This window comes from Staurois parvus, unplaced genomic scaffold (genome assembly GCF_062004578.1).
Source record: "Staurois parvus isolate SC_StPar_1 unplaced genomic scaffold, SC_StPar_1.0 ptg001405l, whole genome shotgun sequence".
NCBI lineage: Eukaryota > Metazoa > Chordata > Amphibia > Anura > Ranidae > Staurois > Staurois parvus.
The window spans coordinates 36678-54336 of record NW_028319201.1 but is presented as its reverse complement, the minus strand read 5'-3'; the positions used below and the strand labels follow the sequence as shown (position 1 = coordinate 54336).

Here is a 17659-nt window from a genome sequence, read left to right as displayed (position 1 = left end):
AGGGGATCATGGGGCCCCTGTGTCCTTGCCCAAACTCAAAAAAGCCTATGAAAAAGGTACCAGGGGCATCTCATGGGGTCCCCTACTGACCCCGGGCCCTCGGGCAGTGCCTGAGTTTCCAAATGGTCAGTCTGCCCCTGGGCTTGAGAGTTAACCTAGATAGTCTTTTTTTTAACTTGGGGTGGGGGTATCTGATGGCGAGATCCTCAATTCCCAGGTCCTGGACAACTTGGGCTCAGAAGAAGTGGGTTGAATGATGCTGGTCATCAGACTGATGACATCTACTGGCAGAAAGAAAGTACTGCAGTGAAAATCTCCGGATGGAAGCTGAACATTGGCTTTGTTGTATTGTCTTGTAATGGGCTCTTCAGTTTATGGTGGTGTTGGTTTGAGATCTGAGTCAGGATGAATTTAGGGATGTTGTGGTGTGAATGGCGGCTCCGTGTTCATCTTCCGTGTCATTGGCGTGTCTCTATTCCTGTGTCTATTTATCAGCTGTCTGACGTCTTTGGTGGATGGTTGTGGTTGGCAGGGGAACCAAACAAAGTCCCATTCCGGGTTTCTGAGGATAGAGGCGTTGGAGACATATTCATCTCTTTATCTTCTCCTTCAATGGATGATGTCAGTTCTGGGTGGAGTTCTACAGCAGATTGTGGCTCTGCAGTCATTGTGTAGTCACACCTTCCGGCAAAGTCAGGGACAGGAGGGCCATTTTTATAGTTGTGGAACCGGGAAAGCTCTCCACCCATCACATCAGAAATCCCCCCATCACATCAGAGGTTCCCCATCACATCTGAGGTTCCCCCATCACACCAGAGGTTCCCCCATCACATCAGAGGTTCCCCATCACACCAGAGGTTCCCCCATCACAACAGAGGTTCCCCATCACATCTGAGGTTCCCCATCACATCTAAGGTTCCCCCATCACACCAGAGGTTCCCCCATCACATCAGAAATCCTCCTATCACATCAGAGTTCCTTCGTCATATCAGAGGTCCTCCCATCACCATCAAAGGTCCTCCCATCACATCAGAGGTTCCCCCATCACATCAGAGGTCGTCCCATCACATCAGAGGTCGTCCCATCACATCAGAGGTCCTCCCATCACCATCAAAGGTCCTCCCATCACATCAGAGGTTCCCTCATCACATCAGAGGTCCTCCCATCACCATCAGGGGGCCCCCCATCACATCAGAGGTCCCCCCATCACATCAGAGGTACTCCCATCACCATCAGAGGTACTCCCATCACCATCAGAGGTCCTCCCATCACATCAGTGGTCCTCCCATCACATTTTAGGTCCCCCCATCACCATTAGAGGTCCTCCCATCACCATCAGAGGTCCTCCCATCACAATCAGATGTCCTCCTATCACCATCATAGGTCCCCCTATCACCATCAGAGGTCTTCCTACCACCATCAGAGGTCCCCCCCATCACATCAGAGGTCCCCCTATCACCATCAGAAGTCCCCATCACATCGGAAATCCTCCCATCACATCAGAACTCCTTCTTCACATCTGAGGTCCCCCCATCACATCAGAAATCCTCCCATCACATCGGAACTCCTTCTTCACATCTGAGGTTCCCCCCATCACATCTGAGGTTCCCCCATCACATCAGAAATCCTCCCATCACATCAGAGCTCCTTCATGACATCAGAGGTCCTCCCATCACCATCAGGGGTCCCCATCACCATCAGGGGGCCCCCCATCACATCAGAGGTCCCCCCATCACATCAGAGGTACTCCCATCACCATCAGAGGTACTCCCATCACCATCAGAGGTCCTCCCATCACATCAGTGGTCCTCCCATCACATTTTAGGTCCCCCCATCACCATTAGAGGTCCTCCCATCACCATCAGAGGTCCTCCCATCACAATCAGATGTCCTCCTATCACCATCATAGGTCCCCCTATCACCATCAGAGGTCTTCCTACCACCATCAGAGGTCCCCCCCATCACATCAGAGGTCCCCCTATCACCATCAGAAGTCCCCATCACATCGGAAATCCTCCCATCACATCAGAACTCCTTCTTCACATCTGAGGTCCCCCCATCACATCAGAAATCCTCCCATCACATCGGAACTCCTTCTTCACATCTGAGGTTCCCCCCATCACATCTGAGGTTCCCCCATCACATCAGAAATCCTCCCATCACATCAGAGCTCCTTCATGACATCAGAGGTCCTCCCATCACCATCAGGGGTCCCCATCACCATGAGAGGTCCCCCCATCACATCAGAGGTCCTCCTATCACTGTCAGAGGTTCCCATCACCATCAGAGGTCTTCCCATCACCATGAGAGGTCCCCCATCACATCATAGGCCCTTCAACCACATTACAGTTCTCAGAGTTGTCCCTATATATCAGAGGCCTATACATGAGAGTCCCCCATGAACACAGAATCACCCCATCCCATTGGAGTCACCCCAACCACAGAGCCCCCAGTCGTGCAGACCCACCCATCATGAGTCCCCCAATCACACAAAGGGCCGTGGATAAGGGGGTACCACCAGTCCTCCTGTACAGGGCCCAGGCAGCTGGGTGAATCGGATGGGGGGAGGTAGGATGATCGGCGTGGTGGTGGTGGTGGGGGGATTTCTGAAACTGATCGATCTGATCATTGTCGGTCATTTTTGATCTTCTTTGCCTCCAGTGAGAGCAGTAATAATTGTAGAATTCCTCCCATTCCTCGAATTACAGTGCGCGGCGTTCCTCCCATTCCTCGCCAGGAGAGACTTGCAGCTTCATGTCCAAAGTGCGAACTTTGATAACATCAGTTGTCAGAGAAGAGGCGATCACGGAGGACATTCTCAGGGACCGCACACACCCCTGCAGGGCAAGGACCTTTCAGTTATCCTCCTCTACCTGCAACCGTAGGATCTGCATGGCACACCGCACCCATACTGTAGGGGGCGCCCTGTATGGTCATGTGGCTACACTGGACCGATGATGTCACAAGCACCCCTGTGGTGGGGGAGAATCCGGTGACATACATGATGGCCCCACCCCTTACATATTTAACTACTTGCCAACCGCAGGTAGCCGAATGACGGCTACACTGCGGCCGGCCAGTTCTGGGAGGGCGTCATGTGACGTCCTCCCAAATCGCACTCTCCTGCATGCCCCCGGGGGCGCGCACCCGCTGATTTCTGTGATCGCTGCGTCCTACAGACACAGCTGATCACGTGATGTGGTAAACGGCCAATCACAGCGGCCTTTTACCACGTGATCAGCTGTGTCCAATGACACGCTGATCACCGGGAAATGCAATTGCTGGTTCTCGGCTGCACTTTCCTCATGCGTGAGGAAAGTACTGCCGAGAACCAGCAGTTGTCAGAGCGGGGATCCGCACCGATCATCAGTGCCCTGATGATCGGTGCCCAGCAGTGCCACCCACCTGTGCCACCCACCTGTGCCCAGCAGTGCCACCCACCTGTGCCACCCACCTGTGCCCAGCAGTGCCACCCACCTGTGCCCAGCAGTGCCATCCACCTGTGCCACCCACCTGTGCCCAGCAGTGCCACCCACCTGTGCCCAGCAGTGCCACCCACCTGTGCCACCCACCTGTGCCCAGCAGTGCCACCCACCTGTGCCACCCACCTGTGCCCACCAGTACCACCCACCTGTGCCCACCGGTGCCACCCACCAGTGCCCAGCAGTGCACCCTCCTGTGCCACCCACCTGTGCCCACCAGTACCACCCACCTTGTCCCACCTGTGCCCACCAGTGCCACCCACCTGTGCCCACCAGTACCACCCACCTGTGCCCACCAGTGCCCATCAGTGTAGCCCAGCAGTGCTGCCAGTCAGTGCCCAGCAGTTGTCCCAGTCAATGCCTAGCAGTGCCGCTAGTCAGTGCCACCTATCAGTGCTGTCTATCCGTGACACCTCATTAGTGCCGCCTATCAGTGCTGTCTATCAGTGCCCATCAATGCCGCCTATTAGTGCCCATCAGTGCTGCCTCATCAACGCACATCAGGAGAAAAATTACCTGTTTGAAAAATGTTATAATAGAAACAAAGAAACTTTTTTTTTCAAATTTTTTTGCACTTTGTTTGTTTATAGCGCAAAAAGTAAAGTGTCCAGCCGCGATTAAATACCACCAAAAGAAAGCTCTATTTGTGAGAAAAAAATGATAAAAATGTCATATGGGTACAATGTTGCATGACCGCGCAATTGTCATTCAAAGTGTGATAGCACTGAAAGCTGGAAATTGGCCTGGTAAGGAAGGGGGTAGAAGTGCCTGGCAGGCGAGGGGTTAAGAACTGTCAAGCCAGCGGAGCAGGCAGACGGCAGGAGCGGAGCCTTTGTTTTTTTTTCAGGTGGCATGTGACCTGGTATGGTTCAGGAGGGGGGGGGGGGGCACTCGCTCATCCCCCCCCTTTCCATACCTGCCGGGCTGCATGTTTGGATAAGGGTCTGATGTGGATTTTGGGGGGGACCCCCACGCCATTTGAAAAAAAGTTTGGCGTTGGGGTTCCCCTCAAAATCCAAACTAGATCCGAAGGGCTTGGTATGGATGGAGGGGGGACCCCCACGCCATTTTTAAAAATATTTGAACCCCGTTGACAGCTGATGACTAAAAACACATGTAAACGGATCACAAAACGAATGAATAAACGGATTAAAACGGATGTAAATGGATGAATAAACGGTTGAAAACGGATGAAAAAACGGATGTAAACGGATGAAAAACAGATGTAAACGGATGAATTAATGGATGAAAACGGATCAAAAAACGGATGAAAAAGGATGAAAAAGCGGATGTAAACTTGCCCGTTTTGTTTTTGTTTTTTTAAACATGACTGAACCGATGAAAAATGGATGTAAATGGACAAAAACGGATGGAGAAAAATGTTAATGTCCGCATCCGTTAACGTCCGTTTTTTTTTAACGGAAGAATAACCTATTTTTCTTCTGTTAAAAAAACGGAATGGATGAAAAAAGGTTGTTAACGGACAAAATTGGACTAAAAATGGATGTAAACAGACAAAAATTGGATGTAAATGGACAAAAAGTGACACAAACGGATGTAAATGGACCAAAAGCGAATGTAAACGGACAAAAACTGATGTAAACAGACAAAAAATGGATGTAAATGGACAAAAACTGACACAAACGGATGTAAATGGACTAAAAGCGAATGACAAAAACTGATGTAAACAGACATAAACTAATGTAAGTAGCCAAAAAACAGATGTAAATGGATGAAGATGGATGAAAAACGGACGTAAACATATGAAAAATGAATGTAAATGGACAAAAACGGATGTAAACTGACAAAAAACAGATGTAAATAGCAAAAACAGATGTAAAGGGACAAAAACTGCTATAAATGGATGTAAACGGACAAAAACGGATGTAAATTGATGAAATCGGATGTAAATGAATGAAAAACAGATGTAATTGGACAAAAACGGATGTAAAGGGACAAAAACTGACAAAAAACGGATTAAATCGGACTAAAAACGGATGTAAACTGACGAAAAACAGATGTAATTGGACAAAAACGGATGTAAATGGACAACGGACACAAACAGATGTAAACGGACTAAAATGGATGTAAATGGACGAAAAACGGATATAAACGGATGAAATTGGATTAAAAATGGATGTAGATGGACAAAAACTGATGTAAACAGACGAAAATGGATGTAAATGGATGAAAAATGGATGTAAACAGACAAAAACAGATGTAAACGGACGAAAAACAGATGTAAATGGTAAAAACGGATGTAAGGGGACAAAAACTGCTATAAATGGATGTAAACTGACAAAAATGAATGTGAATGGATGAAAATGGACAAAAAACAGATGCAAACGGACAAAAAAACACATGTAATTGGACAAAAACGGATGCAAAGGGACAAACCGGATGTAAACAGACGAAAAACGGATTGTAAATGGACAAAACGGATGTAAAGGGACAAAAACTGCCAAAAACGGATTTAAATGGATGAAAAACGGATGTAAACAGATGAAAAACAGATGTAAACGGATGAAATTGGATGAAAAACAGATATAAACAGACAAAAAACGGATTGTAAATGGACAAACGGATGTAAAGGGACAAAAACTGCAAGAAAAACGGATGTAAATGGATGAAAAATGGATGAAAAATGGATGTAGATGGACAAAAACAGATGTAAACTGACAATAATGATGTAAATGGATGAAAAATGGATATAAACAGTCAAAAACGAATGTAAACGGATGAAAACAGATTTAAAGAGACAAAACTGCGATAAACGGATGTAAATGGACAAAAACGGATGTGAACGAATGAAATACGGATGTAAACGGACGAAAAACATGTAATTGGACAAAAACTGATGTAAACGGACAAAATGGATGTAAATGGATGTAAACTGCTGAAAACCAGATGTAAACAGATGAAATTGGATGAAAAGCAGATACAAAATGGATGTAGATGGACAAAACGGATGTAAACAGACGAAAACCAGATGTAAACGGATGAAATTGGATGAAAAACAGATGCAAAGGGACAAAAACTGCCAAAAATGGATGTAAACGGATAAAAATAGATGCAAAACTGATGTGAACTGATGTTTTTTCTTGGAAAAAAGGTGACTGAACTGATGAAAACCACGGTACGCCCGTAATAGAGGGGCCTCGGGGCTCATTCACATCACATGCGAGCACGGTACGCCCGTAATAGAGGGGCCTCGGGGCTCATTCACATGACATGCGAGCACGGTACGCCCGTGATGGAGGGGCCCCGGGGCTCATTCACATGACATGCGAGCACGGTACGCCCGTAATAGAGGGGCCTCGGGGCTCATTCACATCACATGCGAGCACGGTACGCCCGTAATGGAGGGGCCACGGGGCTCATTCACATCACATGCGAGCACGGTACGCCCGTAATGGAGGGGCCTCGGGGCTCATTCACATCACATGCGAGCACGGTACGCCCGTGATGGAGGGGCCTCGGGGCTCATTCACATGACATGCGAGCACGGTACGCCCGTGATGGAGGGGCCTCGGGGCTCATTCACATGACATGCGAGCACGGTACGCCCGTGATGGAGGGGCCTCGGGGCTCATTCACATGACATGCGAGCACGGTACGCCCGTGATGGAGGGGCCTCGGGGCTCATTCACATGACATGCGAGCACGGTACGCCCGTGATGGAGGGGCCTCGGGGCTCATTCACATGACATGCGAGCACGGTACGCCCGTGATGGAGGGGCCTCGGGGCTCATTCACATGACATGCGAGCACGGTACGCCCGTGATGGAGGGGCCTCGGGGCTCATTCACATGACATGCGAGCACGGTACGCCCGTGATGGAGGGGCCTCGGGGCTCATTCACATGACATGCGAGCACGGTACGCCCGTGATGGAGGGGCCTCGGGGCTCATTCACATGACATGCGAGCACGGTACGCCCGTGATGGAGGGGCCTCGGGGCTCATTCACATGACATGCGAGCACGGTACGCCCGTGAGGGAGGGGCCTCGGGGCTCATTCACATGACATGCGAGCACGGTACGCCCGTGATGGAGGGGCCTCGGGGCTCATTCACATGACATGCGAGCACGGTACGCCCGTGATGGAGGGGCCTCGGGGCTCATTCACATGACATGCGAGCACGGTACGCCCATGATAGAGGGGCCTCGGGGCTCATTCACATCACATGCGCACTGACATGTGGCGTGGATGCGTGATGTCACGTGCTGGAACATGAAGTTGCATTGCTTGTTGTCTATCTTCTGGTTTTACACTTCCATGTGACTCTCTGCATTGCGGCACAGAAGATCGCACAGACATGCGCCGGCCTTCATTCTTGTCTCAGCGTACAGTAATAAATCGCTACCCCCCCCCCCACTGGTGTGAATGAGCCCCGCCCCCGGGGGGAGGGAAGATTACCTTTGTCAATAGATCCTGCTCTGTGGAATGCAGAATAAATAATCATTATTATACAGGATTTCTATGGCGCTGACAGTTTGCGTGGCGCTGTACAGCGTGAGGGCGGACGGTACAATGACAACACAAGTGAATACCTGAGGGGCCCGAGGGCCCGGCTCCTCAGAGCTTACAATCTAAAACAATAACTAAAGATAGGCGCTTCTCCTTTAATCGGTGTAACCGCTTTGAAACATGTGAAGTTGGCGCCCCCTCGTCACGTGTGGCATTCAGAGAGAACTGCACCGGCCACAACCTTTTCCCTGGTCTGGGACGGGTCAGAACCTCGCCCTTGTATTGCCGTCTGTGTGATCATTGGAGGGATTCCCGCTCTCATCCTCTCCGCTCCTGTTGTGCGTCTGTGGAAAAACGCAGGGATCGCCAAAATATACAACCTGGCCGAGTGCCGGAGCCGTCCCCGCGCCAAAACATCTCTGACGGATGTTCGGATTGCATTATATTCAGCCCGGGTTCACATACATGCGGTGCGGTATATCGCATGTGATTCGCACAGGACCCGCGCCGCATTCCCTGCAGATCCCATGCGATTTGTGTGCGGCGCGATCGGAGCCGATCACACAGAACCCACGTAGGACCCTTTTTTGGGTCCGCACTAGAATCGCATCACACGGGTATTCATACCTATGCGATCCAATTCTGCACATCGCACCGCGTTTTGCGGACCAATTTTGGAGCGTTGTTGACCCAACATACACACCCGCCGCGGTTCGCATGAACGGAGTGCGATTGTTACGCAGTGCAGAATTTGTACAGAAAAGGCTGAGAATTCCGCATCGCATCGGTGTGAACCCGGGATGAAAGCTGACGTTTAGGTTCCATTTGTGCGACTCCAAAGCCATGTGATTTCCAACCTTGATGCAACTTTGGATGCGACTGTCGCATTGGTAACATTAACCCCCTTGGTGCCGGCCCTTTAAGGGGTTTGTGGCGCTGGGAGGCGGGGTTTAGGGTCATGCGACTGCCGTGATTGGCTGTCAGAGGTCGCACTTATGGGATTTTGGACACATAAAGTTGCATGACAAGTGTCAGCCCATGTATTTCAATGGAAGCTGTTCAAACCTATGCGACTTTAAAAAGTTTCCTGCACTGAAAGGTTGCGATCGCTACTGTCATGCGACCCCTTTAAGGGGTTTGTGGTGCTGGGAGGTGGGGTTTAGGTTCATGCGACCGCCGTGATTGGCTGTCACAGAGGTCTCATGGCGGTAGCGATCGTGACCTTTCAGTGAAACGCCGATAAATGTGCCGGGAGTGGGCGGGGTGCGGGCTCTCGCTGCATCTTCTATTCACAATGGGTGCGCAAGTATGCGGCCCCTTTGGCGCCAAGGTCCAGCTGCGAGAGGCTGCATATTTGCGTGCGCTCGGCGCCAAGGAGTTGAGATGCGACTTTCATGCTGTTTGTGGAGGAAACTTTTTAAAATTGCATAGCTTTGAACAGCTTCCATTGAAATACATGGGCTGCAACTTGTGATGCGACTTTATGTGTCCAAAGTCCTGTAAGTGCGACCTCTGTGGCAGCCAATCACGGCGGTCACATAAACCCTAAACCCCACCTCCCAGCACCACAAACCCCTTAAAGGGGTCACATGACAGCAGTGATTGCAACCTTTCAGTGCAGGAAACTTTTTAAAGTCGCATAGGTTTGAACAGCTTCCATTGAAATACATGGGCTGCAACTTGTCATGCGACTTTGTGTCCAAAGTCCTGTAAGTGCGACCTCTGTGACAGCCAATCACGGCGGTCGCATGACTCTAAACCCCGCCTCAAATCCCTTAAAGGGCCGGGAGGTGTCGGCACCAAGGGGGTTAATGTTACCAATGTGACAGTTGCATCCAAAGTTGCATCACGGTCGGAAATCACATGGCTTTGGAGTCACACAAATGGAACCTAAATGTCAGCTTTCAGCCCGGGTTCACACCGACGCGGCGTGGAATTCTGAGCGTTTTCAGTGCGAATTCAGAATCGCACACCCCGTTCATGTGAACTGCTGCGGGTGCATGTTAAGTTAACAACACCCCGAAAGTGGTCTGCAAAATACGGTGCGATGTGCAGAATCGGATCGCATAGGTGTGATTACCCGTGTGATCCGATTCTAATGCAGACTCAAAAAAAGGGTCCAATGGCACCGCACACAAATCGCATGTGATTGGCAGGGAATGTGGTGCGGTTCCTGTGCGCATCACATGCGATATACCGCACCGCATGTATGTGAACCCGGGCTGAATCTGCTGAAATGTATTTATTACAGGTTCTTATATAGCGCCAGCCATTTACGCCGCACTGCGCAGACACACTGCGCAAAAAACGAAAGGAACACTTTAACCCCTCCCCCTCCTGAGGATCCCCCCCCCCCTTCCTGACCAGACCATTTTTTGTGTTACGGTGCTGCGTTACTTTCACAATTGCGCGGTCGTGCGACGCCGCACCCAAATGAAATGTACGTCTTTTTTTCTCCACAAATTACGCTTTTTTTCGGTGGTGTTGGATTGCCTGTGCGATTTTTATTTTTTGCGCTTAAAAAAAAAAATCGACAATTTTGAAAAAAAAATAATTCTGACTTTTTGCTATTAAACACATCCAGTAAAAAAATGTAACAAATCAAATTTCGTCATAAATTAATAAAATTGATGTCTTCGCTAAAAAAAATCCCAATACGTGTAAATTAATTGGTTTACGTGAAAGTTATAGCGTTTACAAATGGCGGGATAGATACGGGGATTTATTTTTTTACTAGTAATGGTGGCGTTCAGCGACTTATAGCGGGACTTGGGGGGGCATTCTGACACTGGGGGGGGGGGACTGACTGACTTGGTAACACCAATACAGTGATCAGTGGTAATAAAAAGCACTGACGCTGTACTACTGGCACTGGGCAGGAAGGGGGTAACATCGAGGGCGATCAAAGGGTTAACTGTGTGCTGGGAGTGTTTTACTAGGGGGCGGGGTCTGTGTGCTTCACTGTACTCACACTGCTCTGGATGGCTGTGCTGTGCAGTGTGCCCGAGCTGACAAAACAGTCCTCCTCCCCATTGGTGATCGTTGGAAATCACCGGGCACAGGCGAGTAATTACAGGTCAGGACCCGGTGATTGACATCTGTGAATAGGGCGCCCCCTACCCAGAGATGCAAAATCACACACATATATATATACATGTGATTTTGCGCACCCATGCCGCCCTGTAGCAGTATTTCTGCTATAGGGCGGTCGGGAAGCGGTTAAAAATCTGAATGGGGAAAAGTCTCCTGTTGGATATGTATACTGAGATGGATGGGGAAATGTGCAAACTCCATGCAGGTAGCGCCACGGGTGGGATTTTAACCAAGGACACAAGTGCTGCTAGGCGGGTAGTGCTAACCACTTAGCCACCGTGCTGCCCCAATATTTTGGCTTTCATGCTCCACCAACACGTTAGTGTTTTCAGTTTTCATGTCACACCCAAAAAATCGGTTGTTCGATCGGATGATGTTACCACCAACGGTAAAAAAAATCGGCATTTAACCCCATAATTACGTCTGTCCCTGCAGAGAGCTCCGCTATTATATTTTACATGAAAGTCTTGCGGTCGCAACAATGTATCTATTTGTATCCATTTTGGATACAGGTGTTTTTATTTGGATACAAATAGATACATTGTTGCAACCGCAAGACTTTCATGTAAAATATAATAGCGGACTGGAATTCTTCTTCTTTTTCCTCTTCTCCTTCTTCTTCTTCCTCTTCTTCTTTTTCTTTTTCTTCTTTTTCATCTTCTTTTTCTTCTTCTTCTTCTTCCTCTTCTTTTTCTTCTTCTTCTTTTTCTGCTTCTTCTATTTCTTCTACTTTTTCTTCCTCTTCTTCTTTTTCTTTTTTTTCTACTTCTTTTTCTGCTCCTTCTATTTCTTCTTCTCCTTTTTCTTCTTTTTCCTCTTCTATTTCTTTTCTTCCGCTCCTTCTATTTCTTCTTCTCCTTTTTCTTCTTTTTCCTCTTCTATTTCTTTTCTTCCTCTTCTTCTTTTTCTTTTTCTTCTTTTTCATCTTTTTTACTTCTTCTTCCTCTTTTTCTTTTACTTCTTCTTCTTTTTATTATTCTTCTTTTTCTTCCTCTTCTTCTTTTTCTTCTTCTTTTTCTGCTTCTTCTATTTCTCCTTCTTCTTTTTCATCTTCTTCTTTTTCTTCCTCTTCTTTTTCTTCTTTTTCTGCTTCTTCTATTTCTTCTCCTTCTTTTCTTCCTCTTCTTCTTTTTCTTCTTTTCTTCTTCTTCTTTTTCCTCTTCTTTTCTTTTTCTGCTTCTTCTTCTTCTTTTTCTTCTTCTTGCAGGTCACGGCTCATGCGCAGATTTTTTTATCGGTAAAACGATCGGCCAATTTACCCATCATTGTCGGGAAAATCGGCCGATCATCAAAATCGGCCGCAAATTTTCCAACTTGACCGATAAAAAAAAGTGCCAAAACCCAGAAAAACGGCCGACCAATTAACCCACTAACAGTGCCAAAATCGGCCGATTTTTGACCCGTCTATGGCCGGCATTAGAATTGAGTTGTTTCCTCCCTGCAGAAAATCTGTGCCCTGGAGCCGGACGGGAAGCTCCTCCTAGATCTGCTGCTGACCAAAGCGGAGGCTCTCCTGGGCGACAGCAGCGATGACGAGAAGCATGAGATTCACGTGAAACTGGGGAAGATGAAGTCCATGTTTGAGGAAACCACCACCTACATGACGCACTGCCACAGGTGAGGCTGAGATACCGAGGACCAATCAGAATAGAGTATGACCGGGAATTCAAACATATTTTGTTTTATAATCTGATATATATATTTATTTATTTCAGGTACTTATATAGCCATCAATTTACACATCACTTTACATATATTTTGTACATTCACATCAGTCCCCGCCCCCGAGGAGCGTACAATCTAAGGTCCCTAACTCACATTCATACATACACATACTAGGGACAATTTAGACAGGAGCCAATTAACCTACCAGCATGTCTTTGGAGTGTGGGAGGAAACCAGAGTACCCGGAGGAAACCCACACAGGCACAGGGAGAACATGCAAACTCCAGGCAGGTAGTGCCGTGGTTAAGATATGAACCAACTGCCATGCAGAAGTGCTAACCATTTAGCCACTGTGTATAGTCGTGCTCACAAGTCTCCCTCCTCTGGCAGAAATGCTGACATTTTGGCATTGATATTGAAAATCTGACGGATCCTGCCAAAAATCTGTTGTTTATTGAAGGATAGTGATGATAGGAAGCCGTTTATTATCACATCGTTGTTTGGCTCCGTTGAAAATCCTAATGAGAACAGAAATCCCCCGAATGGCCTAGATCAGAGGTCTCTGCCCCCTGGATCAGAAGTCTCCACCCCCTGGATCAGAAGTCTCCGCCCCCTGGATCAGAAGTCTCCACCCCATGGATCCGAAGTTTCCGCTCCTGGATCAGAAATCTCCAGCCCCTGGATCAGAAGTCTCCGCCCCCTGGATCAGAAGTCTCCAGCCCCTGGATCAGAAGTCTCCAGCCCCTGGATCAGAAGTCTCCGCACCCTGGATCAGAATTCTCTGCCCCCTGGATCAGAAGTATCCGCTCCTGGATCAGAAGTCTCCAGCCCCTGGATCAGAAGTCTCCAGCCCCTGGATCAGAAGTCTCCAGCCCCTGGATCAGAAGTCTCTGCCCCCTGGATCAGAAGTATCCGCTCCTGGATCAGAAGTCTCCAGCCCCTGGATCAGAAGTCTCCAGCCCCTGGATCAGAAGTCTCTGCCCCCTGGATCAGAAGTATCCGCTCCTGGATCAGAAGTCTCCAGCCCCTGGATCAGAAGTCTCCAGCCCCTGGATCAGAAGTCTCTGCCCCCTGGATCAGAAGTATCCGCTCCTGGATCAGAAGTCTCCAGCCCCTGGATCAGAAGTCTCCAGCCCCTGGATCAGAAGTCTCCGCCCCCTGGATCAGAAGTCTCCGCCCCCTGGATCAGAAGTCTCCACCCCCTGGATCAGAAGTCTCCACCCCCTGGATCAGAAGTCTCCACCCCATGGATCAGAAGTATCCGCTCCTGGATCAGAAGTCTCCAGCCCCTGGATCAGAAGTCTCCAGCCCCTGGATCAGAAGTCTCTGCCCCCTGGATCAGAAGTCTCTGCCCCCTGGATCAGAAGTCTTCACCACCTGGATAAGAAGTCTCCACCCCCTGGATCAGAAGTTTCCAGCCCCTGGATCAGAAGTCTCCTCCCTATGGATCAGAAGTCTCCAGCCCCTGGATCAGAAGTCTCCTCCCCATGGATCAGAAGTCTCTGCCCCCTGGATCAGAAGTCTCCTCTCTATGGATCAGAAGTCTCCGCCCCCTGGATCAGAAGTCTCCGCCCCCTGGATCAGAAGTCTCCGCCCCCTGGATCAGAAGTCTCCTCCCTATGAATCAGAAGTTTCCAGCCCCTGGATCAGAAGTCTCCGCCCCCTGGATCAGAAGTCTCCACCCCATGGATCAGAAGTATCCGCTCCTGGATCAGAAGTCTCCAGCCCCTGGATCAGAAGTCTCCGCCCCCTGGATCAGAAGTCTCCGCCCCCTGGATCAGAAGTCTCCGCCCCCTGGATCAGAAGTCTCCGCCCCCTGGATCAGAAGTCTCCGCCCCCTGGATCAGAAGTCTCCGCCCCCTGGATCAGAAGTCTTCACCACCTGGATAAGAAGTCTCCACCCCCTGGATCAGAAGTCTCCTCCCTATGGATCAGAAGTTTCCAGCCCCTGGATCAGAAGTCTCCTCCCTATGGATCAGAAGTCTCCACCCCCTGGATCAGAAGTCTCCTCCCTATGGATCAGAAGTCTCCAGCCCCTGGATCAGAAGTCTCCGCCCCCTGGATCAGAAGTCTCCGCCCCCTGGAATATTTGGCCTTGGTACAGACACACAAGGTGACACACACAGGGTACAATGACAATTAAAGGTTCATTTCCCACATTTACATTGCAATCAGTGTCTGTGTATAAATAGTCAGTGAGTTTGTTAGCTGTCACATAGATGCACTGAGCAGGCTAGATACTGAGCTATGGGGAGCAGAAAAGAACTGTCAAAAGATCTGCGTAACAAGGTAATGGAACTATATAAAGATGGAAAACGATACAAAAAGATATCCCAAGACGTGGAAAATTCGGGGATCCTTTGATAGCAAGCCAAGGTCAGGTAGAGCAAGAATGATTGCAGCCACAACTGCCGGGAGAATTGTTCGGGATACAAAGAAAACCCCCCACTGGTCACCTCAGGAGACGGTGTGTTTTTTTATAAGGAGCACAATACGACGATACTTGAACAAAAATGAGCTGCATGATTGAGTTGCCAGAAAGAACCCTTTACTGTGCCAATGCCACAAAAAAAAACCCCGGTGAGGTGTATCAAGGTGTGGTCAGGCAGAATGTAAATGGGCTTTTTTGAGGCATTGGCGCAGTAAAGAGTTCTTTCTGGCAACTCGACCTTGGCTTGGTATCAAAGGTTCCCCGAATTTTCCACTTCTTAATAAGTGATTGAACAGTACTGACTGGCATAGTCAAGGCTTTGGATATCTTTTTATATCCTTTTCCATCTTTATAAAATTCCATTGCCTTGTTACGCAGGTCTATTGACAGTTCTTTTCTGCTCCCCATGGCTCAGTATCTAGCCTGCTCAGTGCATTCATATGAGAACGAACAAACTCACTGACTATTTATACACTGACACTAATTGCCATCTAAAAAGCCACAAATGTGGGAAATGAACCTTTCATTGCCATTGTACCCCGTGTGTGTGTCACCTTGTGTGTCTGTACCAAGGCCGAACATTCCAGGGGGTGGAGACTTCTGATACAGGGGGTGGAGACTTCCGATCAAGGGGCGGAGATTTCCAATCCAATTTCTCATTAGGATTTAAAAAAAGGAGCCGAACAACGACGTGATAATAATTGACTTCATATCATCACTATCCTAAATAAAAGACGGTTTTCTGGCACGATCCGTCAGATTTGCACTCTCAATGCCAAAATGTCGGCATTTCTGCCCCGGGGAGGAAAATGTTTGAGCGCAACTGTGTATAAAAAGTCATCCGATTTGTTTCCAGATTCATTCATCATGTTTAATAAACTAAAAAGAAAACAATTTCCTAAAATAAGGGCTTTTCCCTCTTGCAGTAAGATAGACAGCAGATATAAAAAGTCTTCACACCCCCCCCCCCCCCCCCCCCCGGGTAAAACGTCAGGTTTCTGTGATGTAAAAAAAAAAACGAGACAAAGGTAATTAATTTTAGAACTTTTTCCACCTTTCATGTGACCTATAAACTGTACAACAAACTGAGATCTTTTAGGTGGGGGGAAGTAAAAATAAAAAACTAAAATGGTTGCATAAGTGTTCACACCCTCACACTGATCCTTTGTTGAAGCCCCTTTGGATGTGATTCCGGCGCTCAGTCTTTTTGGGGAGGAGTCTATCAGCACGGCACAATATTTGCCCGCTCAAATCTGTCCGATGGCGAGGACATCTCCTGCGCACAGCCCTCTTCAGATCCCCCCACAGATTCTCCATCGGGTTCAGGTCTGGGCTCTGGCTGGGCCATTCCAAAACCTTCCTCTTCTTCTGGTGAAGCCATTCCTCTGTTGGGTTGGATGTAAGCTTTGGGTGGTTGTCATGCTGAAAGGTGAAGTTCCTCTTCATGAAGCCTGAAGGTTTTGTGACGATATTGACCGGTATTTGGACCTCTTCATATTTCCCTCCACCTTGACTAAGGCCCCAGTTCCAGCTGCCCCAAAGCATGATGCTGCCACCACCATGCTTCACGGTGGGTATGGTGTTCTGGTGATGTGCTGTGTTGTACATATCTTTTGGAATTATGGCCAAAATGTCTAGCCTTGGTTTCATCAGACCAGAACACATTTCCCCACATGCTTTTGGGAGACTTCAGATGTGTTTTTGCCAAATTTAGCCGGGCTTGGATGGCTTTCTTCGTAAGGCTTCCATCTTGTCACTCTACCCCATAGCCCAGACATATGAAGAACACGGGAGATGGTTGTCACATGGACCACACAGCCAGGACTTGTCAGATATTCCTGTAGCTCCTTTCATGTTGCTGTAGGCCTCTTGGCCGCCTCCGAGACCAGTTTTCTTCTCATCTTTTCATCCATTTTGGAGGGACGTCCAGTTCTTGGTGATGTCATTGTTGGTGATGTCACTGTTGGTGATGTCATTGTTGGTGATGTGACTGTTGGTGATGTCACTGTTGGTGATGTCACTGTTGGTGAGGTCACTGTTGGTGAGGTCACTGTTGGTGATGTCACTGTTGACATTTTTCTCCACTTGATGATGACAGTTATCACTGTGTTCCATGGGATATCTAATGCCTTGAAAATTCTTTTGTATCCATATCCTGACTGATACCTTGTAACAATGAGATCCCTCTGATGTTTTGGAAGCTCTCTGCAGACCATGGCTTTTGCTGTAGGATGCGACTAAGAAAATGAGAGGAAAGACCGACTGGACCAGCTGAACTTTATTTGGGGTTCATCAGAGGCACTTTAAATGATGGCGGGTGTGTACTGACTCCTGTGTAACTATTGTGAATGCGATTGCTTCATTTTGAACAACTGAACCCAGTTACGAGGGTGTGAACACTTATGCAACCACAGTATTTTGGTTTTTTATGTTTACTTCCCCCCCTAAAAAATTTCAGTTTGTTTTTCAATTGAGTTGTACAGTTTATAGTTCACATTAAAGGTAGAAAACGTTCCGAA

General features: G+C 48.4%; 1 protein-coding gene across 1 annotated transcript in view; it reads left to right on the top strand.

Annotated features, from left to right (window-relative positions):
• LOC149436184 (nesprin-3-like) overlaps positions 1 to 17659 on the top strand; it is a 106490-nt gene that overhangs the window by 53243 nt on the left and 35588 nt on the right. The window contains exon 3 of the mRNA XM_089661916.1: positions 12489 to 12661. Coding sequence (XP_089518042.1) covers positions 12489 to 12661 — 173 coding nt within the window. The remainder of the gene's footprint in view (positions 1 to 12488; positions 12662 to 17659) is intronic.